The sequence below is a fragment of the Triticum aestivum genome, chromosome 5B (assembly GCF_018294505.1).
Source record: "Triticum aestivum cultivar Chinese Spring chromosome 5B, IWGSC CS RefSeq v2.1, whole genome shotgun sequence".
NCBI classification, from domain to species: domain Eukaryota; kingdom Viridiplantae; phylum Streptophyta; class Magnoliopsida; order Poales; family Poaceae; genus Triticum; species Triticum aestivum.
In genome coordinates this window covers 694,332,837-694,352,968 of record NC_057807.1, presented here as the reverse complement: position 1 = coordinate 694,352,968, position 20,132 = coordinate 694,332,837, and the positions used below count along the sequence as shown (strand labels likewise).

The following is a 20,132-nucleotide window of genomic DNA, read 5'->3' as shown; positions in this document are numbered from 1 at the left end:
CCTACTTATTTTACAAATATATTTTAGTGCTAAATTGAATCAATATTGGGTTGTTAAAGAATAGTTTGTTACAATGAGCTTCAGTACAACTCCATTCCTTGGTGTCCTAGTAATGTGCTTTTACATGTGTAGTTTCTAGTGATGTCACTACATATCAACGCAGGTAGAGTGCTTTCATGACACATGGATCTAGCAAAAACTATTTGACAAAGATATCTAGAATTCAACATTAAGAAGTTTAGGTGCAACCAAAATAGATATTTTGTACAAGTGTATGAAATTTCAATCTATAGGCCACCGTGTGAAGTGTCCATCCTAAAAGGTGAAACCCTACTTTCTCTCGCTACCGTTTGTTGATGGCGCTCGTCTCTTCAGGATTCTTCGTGATAAACATGTAGACATCGTTACGTGTTTGATAAGTGCCCCCTCCGTCCCATAAATATGAGACGTTTTTGCGAGCTGATGGGGGGAGTACTTTTTTACATCATGATTATGCGGTTCATTTGAATTTGAATTTGAATTTGAATTATAGTCCCTCCCACAGAAAAAGCACCCCATTTCCAGAAACGCACCCCGGCTTTGCGAAGTAATTACCTGCGGCTGCCACCGCGTGCCCCCCAAACCCCCCGGCCGCCCGCAGCCGCAGGGTTCTCCTCCTCATCACTCCCCCGAAGCTTTGCGCCGCCGCTAGCCCCTCTCTCTCTCCCCCCTCTCCCCCGTGCGCGACAAGCGGCGGCTAGGGTTTCGCCCTCCCACCCCCGCCCCGCCGTCGCGGCCCTCGCCTCCCGCCGCGTCCTCCGCCGCCGGCCACTTCCACGGAGCTCCCGCGCCAGCAGATCGACGCCGCCGGGCCCGTCCAGCCCGTCTCGTCCCCGGCCCGCCCGAACCGCGGCGTCCACGAGTTTCTGCGTCCGGCCCCGAGCCAAGAGATCCGGACATCTCCATGGCGACCGCGCTGCGTCTCGCGCGGGACTCTCCGGCGGCCGTCTCCAAGCTCGGGAGGGAGAGGGCCTCGCTGTGCGCCATCGCTAGGCCGGGTGGGCAATGCTGTGCGCGGAGGGGGCTGGTGCTCCGCTGCCAGAGCGGGGCGGCCGCAGCGGCGGCCACCACTATCAGGAAGGGCGAGGCGGCGGATGGAGCCGGGGCAGCGGCGGGGTTCACCGTCGTGATGAAGTTCGGCGGCTCGTCGCTGGCGTCGGCCGCGCGGATGCGGGAGGTGGCCGACCTCGTCCTCAGCTTCCCCGAGGAGACGCCCGTCGTCGTCCTCTCCGCCATGGGGAAGACCACCAACAACCTCCTCCTGGTACTGCTGTTGTTGCCATTTCCCGCTCCGTGAAAATTCTGGCCTTTCGGTGGCTCCGTTCCGTGCTGAATTTGCTTGGGTGTTGGACCTGTGTAGGCCGGAGAGAAGGCGGTGAGCTGCGGCGCCCCCAAGGCGTCGGAAATCTACGAGCTCGCCGTCATCAAGGAGCTCCATCTCAGGTGCGTCTTGATTTTGCGATCTTGCGATCCCCTTTTGCTTCAAGCCTGGTTTGGGAGTGTGCATATCCTGAGTGTTCGCTGCTTTGCTCTGCTCAGGACCATCGATGAGCTTGGCCTAGATAGCTCCATTGTTTCAGGTATGCCACGGTTGCTTTCCCCTTTTTCAGTTGTTGGCTCAAAGTCAATACTTGTTCTGCAAAGCTAACATGGAATTCTCCAAGTCATGCCTTTTTCTTTGGTAGTTAGAGATCCACCCACCGAATGATAAGCAAGTAAAATCGCCTTTCGCCACTTGCGGTTCATCAGTAATTCCATAAAGTAGCTGAATCTTTCTGTTTAATATGTCTGTTCTGTTTGTTTTAAGAAGATTAAGTAAGACTTCTGTTTTGGCTTGCATCTGATTTTCCCCTTCAGCGTCCATTTTCCTATTTGTGTCCTTGCACACAATCCCTATGTAGTACATCTTTCTGTTTATCTGACCATCTCCTTGTGCTGAAAACTCTGCAAATATTCTTTCCACTTTGGGATAATTGAGGAACGACAAGGTTTTTGGTTCATAGAATTACCCAATGCCCACCTCACCCATTTTCATAATATGAAGTTAATACTGGCAATTTGAATTCTTAAGCCAGTGAATGTATATTTTGAGTGTCAGCAGAATGTTTCCCATTTTGAGGTCCTGGTGGCCCAAATTATACAGACCATAGCTTATTATTTTATAAAAGGCCATAGAAGGATCTATTAATACCACAGGCTGTGTCTGCGTTTTTTGCACATGATGAAGTGAGAATCAATCAACACCAAGTTTTTTATGTACAATAAGTAAGGGTCCGGTCTGCTTAAGCTGCTCTTATCCTGATGGGGACATCTATCTTTTTTTCCTTTAGCTACACAAACTGTTCTCTTTTTTCTTCTGTCGTGGTGTGCCACCATTTTCGATGGTGGGTTGTAAATGAACATAGATACACCCATTTTCCCTTTAAATTATGTATGATGGTGAGAAGCCTGGAGGTCATTGTCATCTATTCACATCCTTTTCAGCCTTTTTGTTCTATATTCAATAGGGACAGCTTTTGTATTCTATAGATTAGTGGTTGGACCACAGTTGGTTTTTAACTTTCCCCCCCTCACTTGGATGACATTATTTAATACATTGACCTCAGTGTACAGCTGAACAAATTAGTGGTCTACTAATGATGTTCAATCAGTTTCACAATGCGTCGCAGATTTCCCTGTGGAACAAGCTCTGTTAATATAGATTTTTTATCTTCTAAAATCTACATAAAACATTGGATTAATGTAAACACAGCAAGCGTGGCATGCAAATTTCAGTTCACGCACATACCCCTTGACTAATGTGGAAGATATAGAGCATGTGAAATGGTCAGTAATTCAAACCTGAAAGTCCCATAGTTGATGTGCTCCCCAACACATAAAAATTCAGACAATCTGAAGTGTGGTACGCTGGATCCTTATTCGTAACACCAGCACAAGCTGTGGTCATTGATTCTTTAGCATTTAGCCGTTGTTTGTTGACTTGCATCTTTTGGGCTAATTCAGCACTTTTAGCATTCATTTCGTCTTTCATGAAAGTGTCTTCTGTAGTACTCCCTCCGTTCTTAATATTTTGTCATAGATTTGCCTAGATACGGATGTATCTAATACTAAAATGTGACTTGATACATCCGTATTTAGACAAATCTAAGACAAGAATTTTGGGATGGAGGGAGTACTATACAAACAACACATTTTCACTGTTCAATCAACAGGTTTTTTGGACGAGTTGGAGCAACTGCTCAAGGGTGTTGCTATGATGAAAGAGCTGACTCTTAGGACACGAGATTACCTTGTTTCCTTTGGTGAATGCATGTCTACAAGAATATTTTCTGCATATTTGAATAAACTAGGGAAGAAGGCACGACAGGTACATACTTCTGTTCTAGCAAGCAACAATTTAGTAGTTCGGTTCATTGTTTTTATGGAGTCCTGCCTTAGACGCTTAGGCGAGAAGGCGCCCTGGCAGCGCCTTACAAATATGCCCACGTTAGGCGCTTATGCGTCTGCCTAGGCGCTAGAGCGGGTGCTGCTCGCCTTAGGTCGCCTTATAAACAATGGTTTGGTTACAACTTTGTTTTGCAGCATAAATGTTTGGACCTGTTGAAAGTAATGCACTTAGACAGAATATGTCCAGAAGGGGTTATTTGTATGTCGCTAGCATGGAAAAATGAACTCCTGAGTCTTTCCTTGTATATATTCTGTTGCTTCTGCTTCTAGTTGACTGATGAAACTAATTTCATCAAGTTGATTAATTGTACCGCAATACGGCAACATTGGTTCCATGAACTACCAAAAGGTCCCAGCCATGCAACGAGTCAGATGAACTTGCTGTATTAATATGCTGTTAGTAGATATGATGATAGCCCACAACTATCTGACATTGGGTTGGAGCATATAATGAATTTCACAACTACCTGTAATTAGATATGTTCCACAAATAACAATGATATTTCATTCCAACAATGTCTTAACTATTATTTTTCTTGTTTGCAGTATGATGCTTTTGATCTTGGCTTTATAACCACTGACGATTTCACAAATGCCGATATTCTCGAAGCAACTTATCCTGCTGTTGCAAAGAGGCTACATGGAGATTGGATTGATGACCCTGCTATTCCTATAGTGACTGGTTTCCTTGGGAAGGTGTGTAATGTTATGCCATTCATGCGCAAGAGCATTTTGCTTTGTTTGTGATTATAATCATGCCATACAAATAACAGGGATGGAAATCTTGTGCGGTCACAACGTTAGGAAGGGGCGGCAGTGACTTGACCGCTACAACCATTGGCAAAGCCTTGGGGTTAAGAGAAATTCAGGTTTGTTTTCTATTTGAGTGTTATATTTGAATTATCTGATGAAAGGCCAGTTGCTACTGAAACTCCACATTCTAAGCTGCGTCCAAAAGCTTTGTATTTGGATTTGGTTAATTATGCTTCCGCTGCTAAGTTGTCCAGATGTTTAACCAAATAAACTTAAGCTATGAATAGTGGTGGACCTGTAGTGCATCTGCTATATTTTGCTGTGCTGTGAGCTGTAACTCAATTTTTGAAATCTGCAACAGGTTTGGAAGGATGTAGACGGTGTGTTGACGTGTGATCCAAATATTTATGCAAACGCGGTAGCAGTACCCTACTTGACTTTTGATGAGGCAGCTGAACTTGCTTATTTTGGTGCACAGGTATTCCTTGTTTATTTACTTGTTGACTGAATAGTGGAAGCTTCGCTGTTGCACCTTATTACCTTAGAAAATGCTAATATATGTTTATTCTCAATTCTTGGCATTTCAAAATTAGTTAGTTTTGTGGTTCAGGGGTTGGGTGTGTAAGCTGGGACCTTTACAGCATTGATACTTTTTGTTCTATGTGTTTCTTGTGTTACTAGGTGATTTAGCAAGTATCGTTCTACCATTATATAACACTTACTCAAATACGTCCACCAACTATTAGGTTTTGCATCCCCAATCCATGCGACCAGCCAGGGAAGGTGGTATCCCAGTTCGAGTGAAGAACTCATATAACCGTCATGCACCTGGCACTGTGATCACTAAAACAAGAGATATGCGCAAGGTTTGTTACATGACTGTGTCAGTATATTTTGATTCGTCAATGTGCAATTGCTACTGATCCCTGATTGGACATTATTTTGCAGAGCATATTAACCAGCATTGTCCTGAAATCAAATATTACCATGCTGGATATAGTGAGCACAAGGATGCTCGGACAGTATGGCTTTCTAGCAAAGGTAAATAACAACAGTCTTGTGGCTCTCTTTCCCTATAGCTATACGCTTTCTTTTATTGTACGCCGTTTTTGACTTTCTATGCAGGTCTTCTCTGCAAAGGTAAACATAGCAACAGTCTTGTGGCCCCTTTTTCCTACAGTTATATCTGTTTTTTTCTTACTATATTGTTTTTGCGCAGGTCTTCTCAATATTTGAAGATTTGGGTATCTCTGTTGATTCTGTGGCTACTAGTGAAGTCAGCATATCATTGACACTAGATCCATCAAAACTGTGGAGTCGTGAATTGATCCAGCAGGTAAAAACTTGGGACCCTATTCCACTTTTATGTTCAGTTCTCTGCCAACAATACTGCTTGGGACTGTCCTACCGCTGTGTTTTTTTATATATGCTCTTGTTTCATTGTTTTGTGGCGATGATGTGGCAGGAGCTTGATCATGTAGTTGAAGAGCTTGAAAAGATTGCGGTTGTTCATCTCCTACAGCACAGATCAATCATTTCCCTGATAGGGAATGTGCAGAGATCGTCTCTGATTCTTGAGAAGGTATGACTACGCAATCTTTATCTTAACATAATGCACGATGTGGTAATGCGTTAGAATGCTCACCAAATATTTTAAGTGCTTCAGTTGATCATTTTGCATTATAGCGTTTACATTCACTGCTTGCATGCCAGGCGTTCAATGTTCTACGCAGAAATGGTGTTAATGTTCAGATGATTTCGCAAGGGGCGTCCAAGGTATAATACCTGCTTTGCCAAAATGGAACGAACTTTGTTTTCTACACATGTCAAAGGGAACGACGGTTTCCAACTGTGCATATGAGCAGGTGAACATCTCCTTGGTGGTGAATGACAGCGAGGCGAAGCAGTGCGTGCAAGCCCTCCACTCGGCATTCTTTGAGAACGGTTTCTTGTCAGAAGTAGAGGAAGCGGACCTTGCGCAGAAGAGGGCTCCAGTCCTAGTAAGCTCGAATGGTGCCATCAACGGAAACTAGTCGACGTCGCTTTTTTCTACTTCCAGCAACGGATGCGCCGTTCTTAGGTTAAGAGGGTGATTCGACCTTGGATTATTTAGGCCACCTGAGCTGATTCATTGGTGTTGCACGAGCGGTATTATAGCTATCATTGGTGTTGTAAGAGTGAGCGGCATGATTCTTCGAGTGCTAGCATATGGTAGCCCAATCAATGTATGTGATTGTGAGGCGTCCTACTTGCTGAACTTAACCATTGTGAGGAGCCCCTATGAACTTATCCTTGGGTGTCTTCTACCAAATACTAAATAGTATGTGTGTTGTTCCTCCTATTTATATTAGCGAATAATTATTGTTTTTGTCTTTGATATCTATGGCATGGTGAGCGTGGGGACTGTTTTTTTTGTCGATGGACTTGTAAATCTGACAAGCCGTCACATTGGTCTTGTCGGGTAGATTACTTGCCACTGAATCTGCAACATAATAATATAAGACGTTTTGAACTGCAAAAACAAGATGTCATATATTTAGGAACAGAGGTTGAACTTCAAAAAATGTCATATATTTAGGAACAGAGGGAGTATATGTGTGGACCAGAGAAGTTAGATTCGTTGAGGTACTACCTGTAAATAAACTGCAAGCTCACTGAATTTTTTTAAAAAAAAATTCAAGCTCACTGATTCTTAGATATACAGAAAGGAAAGAAAATGGAGAAGCTGAAAACTGCATAAAAAAGAATTTTGGGGCTTGCCGCACTTTTCTTCTTCTTCCAGATAGCAGATTATAAGTTTGCTGAAAATGTGAAGCAAGATCTGATGGATGTTAAAACATACAGCATATGACAAAACCGAAACGATGCGAACTTTACCAAAAATAATGAAAAGGAAATAAGTGCCCGAGACTAGGTTCTTATGTTAGAAACGTGAAGCAGAATATGCTGGAAGTTCGAACAAAATGTAAAATGTACAAACCAACACAAAATTTGGAGAAAAAAAAAGGCAAAAACGATGCGAACTTTACCAAAAATAATGAAAAGGAAATAAGTGCCCGAGACTAGGTTCTTATGTTAGAAACGTGAAGCAGAATATGCTGGAAGTTCGAACAAAATGTAAAATGTACAAACCAACACAAAATTTGGAGAAAAAAAAAAGGCAAAAACGATGCGAACTTTACCAAAAATAATGAAAAGGAAATAAGTGCCCGAGACTAGGTTCTTATGTTAGAAACGTGAAGCAGAATATGCTGGAAGTTCGAACAAAATGTAAAATGTACAAACCAACACAAAATTTGGAGAAAAAAAAAAGGCAAAAAACTGAAATAGATGTCTGAGCCCAGGTTCGAACTGGGGACCTTTAGTGTGTGAGACTAACGTGATAACCAACTACACCACCCAGACACTTTTGTTTGCTGATTCGAAATAGAGCTATATGAATAGAGTCATAGATAGTTTGCATCTACTTACTTTGTGCCGCTCTAACAAAGCAACAAGCTTAAATGCAGAATATAATTACTTTAGACTCTCTCATACTCATGCTTTGCATCTACTTAGCGCTTGGCTGGCAACTATACACGGTAGCACAGATGGGTATATAATTTTTGGGGAAAATTATCAATTTACCATTGGAAAATTAGATAGATAATATAAACCTTCCATCTTGTAAAATATGATATATTTATAAATCTACCATTGGAAAAGATAGACAATGTCAATCTACCATTGGAAAAGATGGATACTATATATCTTCCATATTGCAAAATATTTTATATTTATCAAACCCACCATTGGAAAAGATAGACAATATCAGTGTACCATTGCAAAAAATGATACCAATCTACCATTGAGACAATACACTATGTCAATATACCATTGCTAACAGAAGTTTGACAAACAACATTTGGTGATGATGAAAATGACACAACCCACATGTGAATTTCGTTGCCTCTTCTAGTCCTATGCTCCCCCTTTGTGTAACGGAGCAATGTCAGAAAGAGCTACAGACTACAGTGTTCGACGGCTTATATATTGTTGTACTTACCATATTTGTATGATCAAAATTGCCCCGACCAATCAACAGCTAGGATTGAATTATCCTCTTACCTCCTCTTATCTCTTAGATGATGCTCAATAGGTTCAACCGAGAGCTATATCTAAAACTCCTGCTAATACCGGATTTAGATATGCAATACTTGGAGCACATCTAGATGTGCTTTAGCAAAACTGTATCTCATTTTGCATTTCCCACTGAGGTTCGTGGTCCTCCCTCCTTTCTCCCATAAGACATCTTACCATTTTCTACCCAATTACATTCTTTTGTTAGTATTGCTTTAATATTATAATTATATAACTCTCTTTTATTTATTTTTATTTTGGTTGTAGCCCTCAAGAAGTGGTGAAGTTCAATGTTCTGTCCGACTCATACACGACGTTCATGTAGACTATGCATGCCAAGCTATTGGGCCCACATCCAGAGAAGGTCAAACAACGGCCGTGCTACTGGTCAAGCTGACCAAGGACAACCAGCCTCCACCATGGTGAGCCGAAGAGGAGTTGGTAGGCAAGGGTGGGGCTGCCCCCAAGGTTTCCGTTTGCAACAACAACACGTACGTCTTCGCCTTCACCAACTTTGAAGGGAAGTTGTTCAAGCTGACAGATGGAAGAACCGAAGTCCTCTCATACACCACACCACTAGGATTCAACAAAAATTGCAACACCTTGGTTGGTGGCGCCAAAGACCCACCGCAGCTGAAGCTCGGTAACTTTGGCGTGGCGGAGGCGGCGGCGACACTGTGGAACCACAACAAGAAGAAACCATTCAAGGACGACGAGCTGAAGAAGGCATTAGGCAGGTAGAAACTGCTGGTGGGCTAAGGCTAAAACATGGGTGTTTGAGGATGCAAAATGCAAAAAAATCTCATCTAAGCCCTTCCCCCAAAAAATTCCTCACAGTTTGGTCCAAAGCTGGGGGAGGAGGGAGGGGGGGGGGGGGTTGCCCCCCAGAGTTGTACATAGCTTCACCAGTGCATGTGTGTGGTCCTGTGCGAGGCCGTGAGGCTAGGGCCCGTGTAGGATGCCGTGAATGATGGTTGTAGCATGCTGCATGCTGCCCAAATAAACTTAAAAGCAATGAATAATGGGTGGTTGACTTATAGTAATCTATGCAATTTTGCAGTGTTGATGTGTGATCCAAATATTTATGCAAATATGATACCAGTACCTTACTTGACTTTTGATGAGGCAGCTGAACTTGCTTATTTTGGTGCACATGTATTCCTCGCAGTTTATTTACTTGTCGACCGAATAGTAGAAGTTTGCATGTTGCACCTTTAACCTAGAAAATGCTATTATATGTTTATTCTCGCATTCTTGTCCTTCCAAAATTAGTTTGTTTTGTGCTTTAGGGGTTCGCTGTGTAGGCAGGGACCTTTAGAACACTAATAACTCCTTTTCGTTATATGTGTTATTGGAGTCACTTGTGATACTTTTTTTTTCGAAAAGGAGGATTGCCTTCGGTCTCTGCATGAAAATGATGCATGCAACCATCTTTATTAATTTATTCAGCAGATTCTGACAAAATGAATACAAAGATCAACCCAAAGCCATCTTCAAGGCGAACAAAGTTGCTACACCACAAGGAGATTTGTTGAACGTGGAGTTGAAAAAAAGGAGCTCTTTTACATGGCAAAGTATATGAGCTGGGATTAATATACCAAAACATGGTCATATATGGCGTGAGGGAGATGGAACTAATATTGATATCTGGAAAGACAAATGGATCCCAAATATTGCATCACGTGAAGTTATAACTAGAAGGGGCCAGAACATTTTTAATCGGGTGAGCGACCTTATTGATCCCAACACAAATCACTGGGATGTGGATCTAGTGAGACCGACTTTTTGGCAAGTGGATGTTCAAAGGATTGTTGGTATCCTTTATCATCTTCTGCCATGCAAGACTTTGTTTCTTGGAACCTAACTCATACGGACACCTCTTTTGTGCGTTCAGCATATTATGAGAAGGGGAGGGCCAATATGGCCGAAGATTAAACATAGGCCATCAAGCATTGGGTATGAAACCACATCCAACTTGGGATAAGATCTGGGGTCTCAAAGTGCTAGCCAAGGTAAAAATCTTTCTTTGGAGAACTATGTGTTGGAAATATGCCCTAGAGGCAATAATAAAAGGATTATTATTATATTTCCTTGTTCATGATAATTGTCTTTTATTCATGCTATAATTGTATTATCCGGAAATCGTAATACACGTGTAAATACATAGACCACAATACGTCCCTAGTAAGCCTCTAGTTGACTAGCTCGTTGGTCAACAGATAGTCATGGTTTCCTGACTATGGACATTAGATGTCATTGACAACGGGATCACATCATTAGGAGAATGATGTGATGGACAAGACCCATTCCTAAGCATAGCACAAGATCGTGTAGTTCGTTTTGCTAGAGCTTTTCCAATGTCAAGTATCTCTTCCTTACACCATGAGATCGTGTAACTCCCGGATACCGTAGGAGTGCTTTGGGTGTACCAAACGTCACAACGTAACTGGGTGACTATAAAGGTGCAATACAGGTATCTTCGAAAGTGTCTGTTGGGTTGACACGGATCGAGACTGGGATTTGTCACTCCGTGTTACGGAGAGGTATCACTGGGCCCACTCGGTAGTGCATCATCATAATGAGCTCAAAGTGACCAAGTGTCTGGTCACGGGATCATGCATTACGGTACGAGTAAAGTGACTTGCCGGTAACAAGACTGAACGAGGTATTGGGATACGACGATCGAGTCTCGGGCAAGTAACATACCGTCTGATGGTTATCCAACATGGGTATCCAGATCCCGCTGTTGGTTATTGACCGGAGAGCTGTCTCGGTCATGTCTGCATGTCTCCCGAACCCGTAGGGTCTACACACTTAAGGTTCGGTGACGCTAGGGTTGTATGAATATGAGTATGCAGCAAACCGAATGTTGTTCGGAGTCCCGGATGAGATCCCGGACGTCACGAGGAGTTCCGGAATGGTCCGGAGGTAAAGAAAACTATATAGAAAGTGCCGTTTCGGCCATCGGGAAAGTTTCGGGGTCACCAGGTATTGTACCGGGACCACCGGAAGGGTCCCGGGGGTCCACCGGGTGGGGCCACCTATCCTGGAGGGCCCCGTGGGCTGAAGTGGGAGGGGAACCAGCCCCTAGTGGGCTGGTGCGCCCCCCCTTGGCCCCCCTGCGCCTAGGGTTGGAAACCCTAGGTGGGGCGTGGGGGAGGGGCACCACTTGGCTTGGGGGGCACTCCACCCCCCCTGGCCGCCGCCCCCTTGGGAGATTGCATCTCCCAGGGCCGGCGCCCCCCCTGGGGGCCTATATAAAGGAGGGCAGGGGGGAGGGCAGCGGCACCCCGAGTCTTGGCACCTTCCTCCCCCTGCTACACCTCGTCCTCCTCCCGCAGCAGCTTGGCGAAGCCCTGCCGGAGTTCTGCTGCATCCACCACCACGCTGTCGTGCTGCTGGATCATCATCAACCTCTCCCTCCCCCTTGCTGGATAAAGACGGAGGAGACGTCACGCTGACCGTACGTGTGTTGAACGCGGAGGTGCCGTCCGTTCGGCGCTAGGATCTCCGGTGATAGGATCACGTCGAGAATGACTACCTCAACCCCGTTCTTTTGAACGCTTCCGCTCGCGATCTACAAAGTGTTATGTAGATGCATCTCTCCTTTCACTCGTTGCTTAGATGAACTCATAGATGGATCTTGGTGAAACCGTAGGAAAATTTTTATTTTCTGCAACATTCCCCAACAGTGGCATCATGAGCTAGGTCTATGCGTAGTTCTCTATTGCACGAGTAGAACACAATTTTGTTGTGGGCGTAGATCTTGTCAACTTGCTTGCCGCTACTAGTCTTTTCTTGCTTCAGCGGTATTGTGGGATGAAGTGGCCCGGACCGACCTTACACGTACGCTTACGTGAGACAGGTTCCACCGACTGACATGCACTAGTTGCATAAGGTGGCTAGCGGGTGTCTGTCTCTCCTACTTTAGTTGGAGCGGAGTAGATGAAAAGGGTCCTTATGAAGGGTAAATAGAAGTTGACAAAATCACGTTGTGGTTATTCGTAGGTAAGAAAACGTTCTTGCTAGAACCCAATTGCAGCCACGTAAAAGATGCAACAACAATTAGAGGACGTCTAACTTGTTTTTGCAGCAATTGTCATGTGATGTGATATGGCCAGAAGTTGTGATGAATGATGAATGATATATTGTGATGTATGAGATCATGTTCTTGTAATAGGAATCACGACTTGCATGTTGATGAGTATGACAAACGGCAGGAGCCATAGGAGTTGTCTTTATTTTTGTATGACCTGCGTGTCATTGAAGAACGCCATGTAAATTACTTTACTTTATTGCTAAACGCGTTAGCCATAGAAGTAGAAGTAGTCGTTGGCGTGACAACTTCATGAAGTCACAATGATGGAGATCATGATGATGGAGATCATGGTGTCATGCCGATGACGAAGATGATCATGGAGCCCCGAAGATGGAGATCGAAGGAGCTATATGATATTGGCCATATCATGTCACTACTATATAATTGCATGTGATGTTTATTATGTTTTATGCATCTTGTTTACTTAGAACGACGGTAGTAAATAAGATGATCCCTTATAATAATTTCAAGAAAGTGTTCCCCCTAACTGTGCACCGTTGCTAAAGTTCGTCGTTTCGAAGCACCACGTGATGATCGGGTGTGATAGATCCTTACGTTCACATACAACGGGTGTAAGACAGATTTACACATGCAGAACACTTAGGGTTAACTTGACGAGCCTAGCATGTACAGACATGGCCTCGGAACACAGAGACCGAAAGGTCGAACATGAGTCGTATGGAAGATACGATCAACATGGAGATGTTCACCGATGATGACTAGTCCGTCTCACGTGATGATCGGACACGGCCTAGTCGACTCGGATCGTGTAACACTTAGATGACTAGAGGGATGTCTAATCTGAGTGGGAGTTCATTAAATAATTTGATTAGATGAACTTAATTATCATGAACTTAGTCTAAATTTTTTGCAAAATATGTCTTGTAGATCAAATGGCCAACGCTCATGTCAACATGAACTTCAACGCGTTCCTAGAGAAAACCAAGCTGAAAGATGATGGCAGCAACTATTCGGACTGGGTCCAGAACCTGAGGATCATCCTCATAGCAGCCAAGAAAGATTATATCCTAGATGCACCGCTAGGTGAAGCACCCATCCCAGAGAACCAAGACGTTATGAACACTTGGCAATCACGTGCTGATGATTACTCCCTCGTTCAGTGCAGCATGCTTTACAGCTTAGAACCGGGGCTCCAAAAGCGTTTTGAGAAACATGGAGCATATGAGATGTTCGAGGAGCTGAAAATGGTTTTCCAAGCTCATGCCCGGGTCGAGAGATATGAAGTCTCCGACAAGTTCTATAGTTGTAAGATGGAGGAAAACAATTCTGTCAGTGAGCACATACTCAAAATTTCTGGGTTGCACAATCGCCTGTCCCAGCTGGAGATCAACCTCCCGGATGAGGCGGTCATTGACAGAATCCTTCAGTCGCTCCCACCGAGCTACAAGAGCTTTGTGTTGAACTACAATATGCAGGGGATGGTGAAGACCATTCCTGAAGTATTTTCAATGCTGAAGTCAGCAGAGGTTGAAATCAAGAAAGAACATCAAGTGTTGATGGTCAATAAGACCACTAAGTTCAAGAAGGGCAAGGGTAAGAAGAACTTCAAGAAGGACGGCAAAGATGTTGCCGCGCCCGGTAAGCCAGTTGCCGGGAAGAAGTCAAAGAATGGACCCAAGCCTGAGACTGAGTGCTTTTATTGCAAAGGGAAGGGTCACTAGAAGCGGAACTGGCCCAAATACTTAGCGGACAAGAAGGCCGGCAACACTAAAGGTATATTTGATATACATATAATTGATGTGTACCTTACCAGTACTCGTAGTAACTCCTGGGTATTTGATACCGGTGCCGTTGCTCACATTTGTAACTCACAGCAGGAGCTGCGGAATAAGCGGAGACTCGCGAAGGACGAGGTGACGATGCGCGTCGGGAATGGTTCCAAGGTCGATGTGATCGCCGTCGGCACGCTACCTCTACATTTACCTACGGGATTAGTTTTAAACCTCAATAATTGTTATTTAGTGCCAAGTTTGAGCATGAACATTGTATCTGGATCTCGTTTGATACGAGATGGCTACTCATTTAAATCTGAGAATAATGGTTGTTCTATTTATATGAGAGATATATTTTATGGTCATGCCCCGATGGTCAATGGTTTATTCTTAATGAATCTCGAACGTAATGTTACACATATTCATAGTGTGAATACCAAAAGATGTAAAGTTGAAAACGATAGTCCCACATACTTGTGGCACTGTCGCCTTGGTCACATAGGTGTCAAGAGCATGAAGAAGCTCCATACTGATGGACTTTTAGAGTCTCTCGATTATGAATCATTTGACACGTGCGAACCATGCCTCATGGGTAAAATGACCAAGACTCCGTTCTCCGGAACAATGGAGCGAGCAACCAACTTATTGGAAATCATACATACCGATGTGTGCGGTCCAATGAGCGTTGAGGCTCGCGGAGGATATCGTTATGTTCTCACTCTCACTGATGACTTGAGTAGATATGGGTATGTCTACTTGATGAAACACAAGTCTGAGACCTTTGAAAAGTTCAAGGAATTTCAGAATGAAGTAGAGAATCAACGTGACTGAAAGATAAAATTCTTACGATCGGATCATGGAGGAGAATATTTAAGTCACGAATTTGGTACACACTTAAGAAAATGTGGAATCGTTTCACAACTCACGCCGCCTGGAACACCTCAGCGTAACGGTGTGTCCGAACGTCGTAATCGCACTCTATTGGATATGGTGCGATCTATGATGTCTCTTACCGATTTACCGCTATCATTTTGGGGATACGCTCTAGAGACAACTACATTCACTTTAAATAGGGCACCGTCTAAATCCGTTGAGATGACACCGTATGAATTATGGTTTGGGAAGAAACCTAAGCTGTCGTTTCTAAAAGTTTGGGGATGCGATGCTTATGTCAAGAAACTTCAACCTGAAAAGCTCGAACCCAAGTCGGAAAAATGCGTCTTCATAGGATACCCTAAGGAAACCATTGGGTATACCTTCTACTTAAGATCCGAGGGCAAGATCTTTGTTGCCAAGAACGGATCCTTTCTGGAAAAAGAGTTTCTCTCGAAAGGAGTAAATTGGAGGAAAGTAGAACTCGATGAAGTACTACCTCTTGAACCGGAAAGTAGTGCAGCTCAGGAAAACGTTCCTGTGATGCCTACACCGACTGGAGAGGAAATTAATGATGATGATCAAGGTACTTCTGATCAAGTTGCTACTAAACTTCGTAGGTCCAAAAGGACACGTTCCACACCAGAGTGGTATGGCAACCCTGTCCTGGAAATCATGTTGTTAGACAATGATTAACCTTCGAACTATGAAGAAGCGATGGCGGGCCTAGATTCCAACAAATGGCTAGAAGCCATGCAATCCAAGATAGAATCCATGTATGAAAACAAAGTATGGACTTTGACTGACTTGCCCGATGATCGGCGAGCGATAGAAAACAAATGGATCTTTAAGAAGAAGACGGATGCGGATGGTAATGTCACCATCTATAAAGCTCGACTTGTTGCTAAGGGTTATCGACAAGTTCAAGGGGTTGACTACGATGAGACTTTCTCTCCCGTAGCGAAGCTTAAGTCCGTCCGAACCATGTTAGCAATTGCCGCATACTATGATTATGAGATATGACAGATGGACGTCAAAACGGCATTCCTTAACGGCTATCTTAAGGAAGAGTTGTATATGATGCAGCCGGAAGGTTTTGTCGATCCTAAGAATGCTAACAAAGTGTGCAAGCTCCAGCGATCCATTTATGGGCTGGTGCAAGCATCTCGGAGTTGGAACATTCGCTTTGATGAGATGATCAAAGCGTTTGGGTTTACGCAGACTTATGGAGAAGTCTGTGTTTACAAGAAAGTGAGTGGGAGCTCTGTAGCATTTCTCATATTATATGTAGATGACATACTTTTGATGGGAAATGATATAGAATTCTTGGACAACATTAAGGCCTACTTGAATAAGTGTTTTTCAATGAAGGACCTTGGAGAAGCTGCTTACATATTAGGCATCAAGATCTATAGGGATAGATCGAGACGCTTCATAGGTCATTCACAAAGCACATACCTTGATAAGATTTTGAAGAAGTTCAAAATGGGTCAGTCCAAGAAAGGGTTCTTGCCTGTACTGCAAGGTGTGAGATTGAGCTCGGCTCAATGCCCGACCACGGCAAAAGATAAAGAAGAGATGAGCGTCATCCCCTATGCCTCAGCCATAGGATCTATTATGTATGCCATGCTGTGTACCCGACCTAATGTAAACCTTGCCGTAAGTTTGGTAGGAAGGTACCAAAGTAATCCCGGCAAGGAACACTGGACAGCGGTCAAGAATATCCTGAAGTACCTGAAAAGGACAAAGGACATGTTTCTCGTTTATGGAGGTGACGAAGAGCTCGTCGTAAAGGGTTACGTCGACGCTAGCTTCGACACAGATCTGGATGACTCTAAGTCACAAACCGGATACGTGTATATGTTGAATGTTGGAGCAGTAAGCTGGTGCAGCTGCAAGCAAAGCGTCGTGGCGAGATCTACATGTGAAGCGGAGTACATGGCAGCCTCGGAGGCAGCGCATGAAGCAATTTGGGTGAAGGAGTTCATCACCGACCTATGAGTCATACCCAATGCGTCGGGGCCGATCAAACTCTTCTGTGACAACACTGGAGCTATTGCCCTTGCCAAGGAGCCCAGGTTTCACAAGAAGACCAGGCACATCAAGCGTCGCTTCAACTCCATTCGTGAAAATGTTCAAGATGGAGACATAGATATTTGCAAAGTACATACGGATCTGAATGTCGCAGATCCGTTGACTAACCTCTCTCGCGAGCAAAACATGATCAACACCAGAACTCTATGGGTGTTCGATTCATCACAATGTAACTAGATTATTGACTCTAGTGCAAGTGGGAGACTGTTGGAAATATGCCCTAGAGGCAATAATAAAAGAATTATTATTATATTTCCTTGTTCATGATAATTGTCTTTTATTCATGCTATAATTGTATTATCCGGAAATCGTAATACACGTGTGAATACATAGACCACAATACGTCCCTAGTAAGCCTCTAGTTGACTAGCTCGTTGGTCAACATATAGTCATGGTTTCCTGACTATGGACATTAGATGTCATTGACAACGGGATCACATCATTAGGAGAATGATGTGATGGACAAGACCCATTCCTAAGCATAGCACAAGATCGTGTAGTTCGTTTTGCTAGAGCTTTTCCAATGTCAAGTATCTCTTCCTTAGACCATGAGATCGTGTAACTCCCGGATACCGTAGGAGTGCTTTGGGTGTACCAAACGTCACAACGTAACTGGGTGACTATAAAGGTGCACTACAGGTATCTCCGAAAGTGTCTGTTGGGTTGACACGGACCGAGACTGGGATTTGTCACTCCGTGTTACGGAGAGGTATCACTGGGCCCACTCGGTAGTGCATCATCATAATGAGCTCAAAGTGACCAAGTGTCTGGTCACGGGATCATGCATTACGGTACGAGTAAAGTGACTTGCCGGTAACGAGACTGAACGAGGTATTGGGATACCGACGATCGAGTCTCGGGCAAGTAACATACCGTCTGATAAAGGGAATAGTATACGGGATTGCTTGAACCCTCGACATCGTGGTTCATCCGATGAGATCATCGAGGAGTATGTGGGAGCCAACATGGGTATCCAGATCCCGCTGTTGGTTATTGACCGGAGAGCTGTCTCGGTCATGTCTGCATGTCTCCCGAACCCGTAGGGTCTACACACTTAAGGTTCGGTGACGCTAGGGTTGTATGAATATGAGTATGCAGCAAACCGAATGTTGTTCGGAGTCCCGGATGAGATCCCGGACGTCACGAGGAGTTCCGGAATGGTCCGGAGGTAAAGAAAACTATATAGAAAGTGCCGTTTCGGCCATCGGGAAAGTTTCGGGGTCACCAGGTATTGTACCGGGACCACCGGAAGGGTCCCGGGGGTCCACCGGGTGGGGCCACCTATCCTGGAGGGCCCCGTGGGCTGAAGTGGGAGGGGAACCAGCCCCTAGTGGGCTGGTGCGCCCCCCCTTGGCCCCCCTGCGCCTAGGGTTGGAAACCCTAGGTGGGGCGTGGGGGAGGGGCACCACTTGGCTTGGGGGGCACTCCACCCCCCCTGGCCGCCGCCCCCTTGGGAGATTGCATCTCCCAGGGCCGGCGCCCCCCCTGGGGGCCTATATAAAGGAGGGCAGGGGGGAGGGCAGCGGCACCCCGAGTCTTGGCACCTTCCTCCCCCTGCTACACCTCGTCCTCCTCCCGGAGCAGCTTGGCGAAGCCCTGCCGGAGTTCTGCTGCATCCACCACCACGCCGTCGTGCTGCTGGATCATCATCAACCTCTCCTTCTCCCTTGCTGGATCAAGACGGAGGAGATGTCACGCTGACCGTACGTGTGTTGAACGCGGAGGTGCCGTCCGTTCGGCGCTAGGATCTCCGGTGATAGGATCACGACGAGAACGACTACCTCAACTCCGTTCTTTTGAACGCTTCCGCTCGCGATCTACAAAATGGTATGTAGATGCATCTCTCCTTTCACTCGTTGCTTAGATGAACTCATAGATGGATCTTGGTGAAACCGTAGGAAAAATTTTATTTTCTGCAACGTTCCCCGACACTATGCATGATACTATTCCTTGTCAGGTTGCACTGGCAAACCGCCATATCAAAGTGAGCGAGCAATGCCCAACCTGTGAGATTGGAGCTGAAGACATTAAGCATCTCATGTTCAAGTGTAGTCGAGCAAAAGCACATATGGCAAGCATTGGGTATTCATGAGTTAATTGAGAAAACTTTTCTTGTTCATCGTTGAGGTCAGTCTGTTATAGAGGAATTGTTGTACTCAAGCCCTGATCATTCACTGATTTTGGGACAAGTCCCATTGCCAGAGCTTGTTGCGGTTAGCCATGATATTCAGGTGCAGTCCCAGAAAGATCTGGGATGGCAATTAAAGTTTTATTCTCAAATTTTAGGTGTGCTGCAGTTCCTAATGCAAGTGTGAGAAAGGAGATATGGGCTCCTCTAACAGGTGATTGTGTTAAAAATAAACGTTGATGCTTCTTTCAATCCAGGCATTCTGAGGGGAACTAATAGAAAGGGGAAGTTCATCGCCGTGTGTAATACACGTTTGGATATGGTTTAAGATGTTCTTTCAGCTGAAGCTTTGGCCCAGAATATTAATATTGCCACAATTTTTTTTGTTCAAAAGGTGAAGCAAAGTTTGGTGCAAGTTAAAATAGATAGGTTTTCTGTAAGAGTATAGCTGCAAGTGCAAATTCAAATTCAAAATAAAATAAAATAAATAAAATAAAAGTTATTTGTCTGAGCCCAGGTTCGAACTGGGGACCTTTAGTGTGTGAGACTAACGTGATAACCAACTACACCACCCAGACGCTGCTGTTTGATGGCTCGAGGGGAAGCTATATGAGTGTTGTTATACTCTCTTATGTAGAATACCCAGCGTGAATATGCATGCCGTGCAGTCGTGCTATAACCTCCCTTTTGCTGATTCTCCTTTCACCTCTTTGCTAAGACGTTTTAGGTCACGAGGAATATATACTCCGGCATCTGATCTGGTGAGATGGAGTTCATGGATCTGACGAGGCCATGGCGGCTGATCTGGTGCGCCGGGTTGCGGCTCGCCCTTCGTCCAAGCCATGAC

General features: G+C 44.6%; 1 protein-coding gene and 2 non-coding genes across 3 annotated transcripts; 1 reads left to right on the top strand and 2 right to left on the bottom strand.

Annotated features, from left to right (window-relative positions):
* Positions 1-665: 665 nt before the first annotated feature.
* On the top strand, positions 666-6,616 carry LOC123114304 (aspartokinase 1, chloroplastic). The gene is made up of 13 exons (XM_044535734.1): positions 666-1,303; positions 1,400-1,482; positions 1,579-1,619; positions 3,252-3,406; positions 4,033-4,182; positions 4,260-4,355; positions 4,601-4,717; positions 4,986-5,105; positions 5,188-5,280; positions 5,459-5,575; positions 5,705-5,821; positions 5,953-6,015; positions 6,105-6,616. Exons 1-13 carry the CDS (start codon positions 944-946, stop codon positions 6,270-6,272), a joined length of 1,680 nt encoding a protein of 559 aa, XP_044391669.1. The 5' UTR covers positions 666-943; the 3' UTR covers positions 6,273-6,616.
* A 954-nt stretch (positions 6,617-7,570) lies between these two features.
* TRNAV-CAC (transfer RNA valine (anticodon CAC)) lies at positions 7,571-7,644 on the bottom strand. The gene has a single exon. It is a non-coding gene; the product is annotated as a tRNA-Val (tRNA).
* Positions 7,645-19,789: 12,145 nt separating this feature from the next.
* On the bottom strand, positions 19,790-19,863 carry TRNAV-CAC (transfer RNA valine (anticodon CAC)). The gene has a single exon. It is a non-coding gene; the product is annotated as a tRNA-Val (tRNA).
* Between the last annotated feature and the right edge of the window lie 269 nt (positions 19,864-20,132).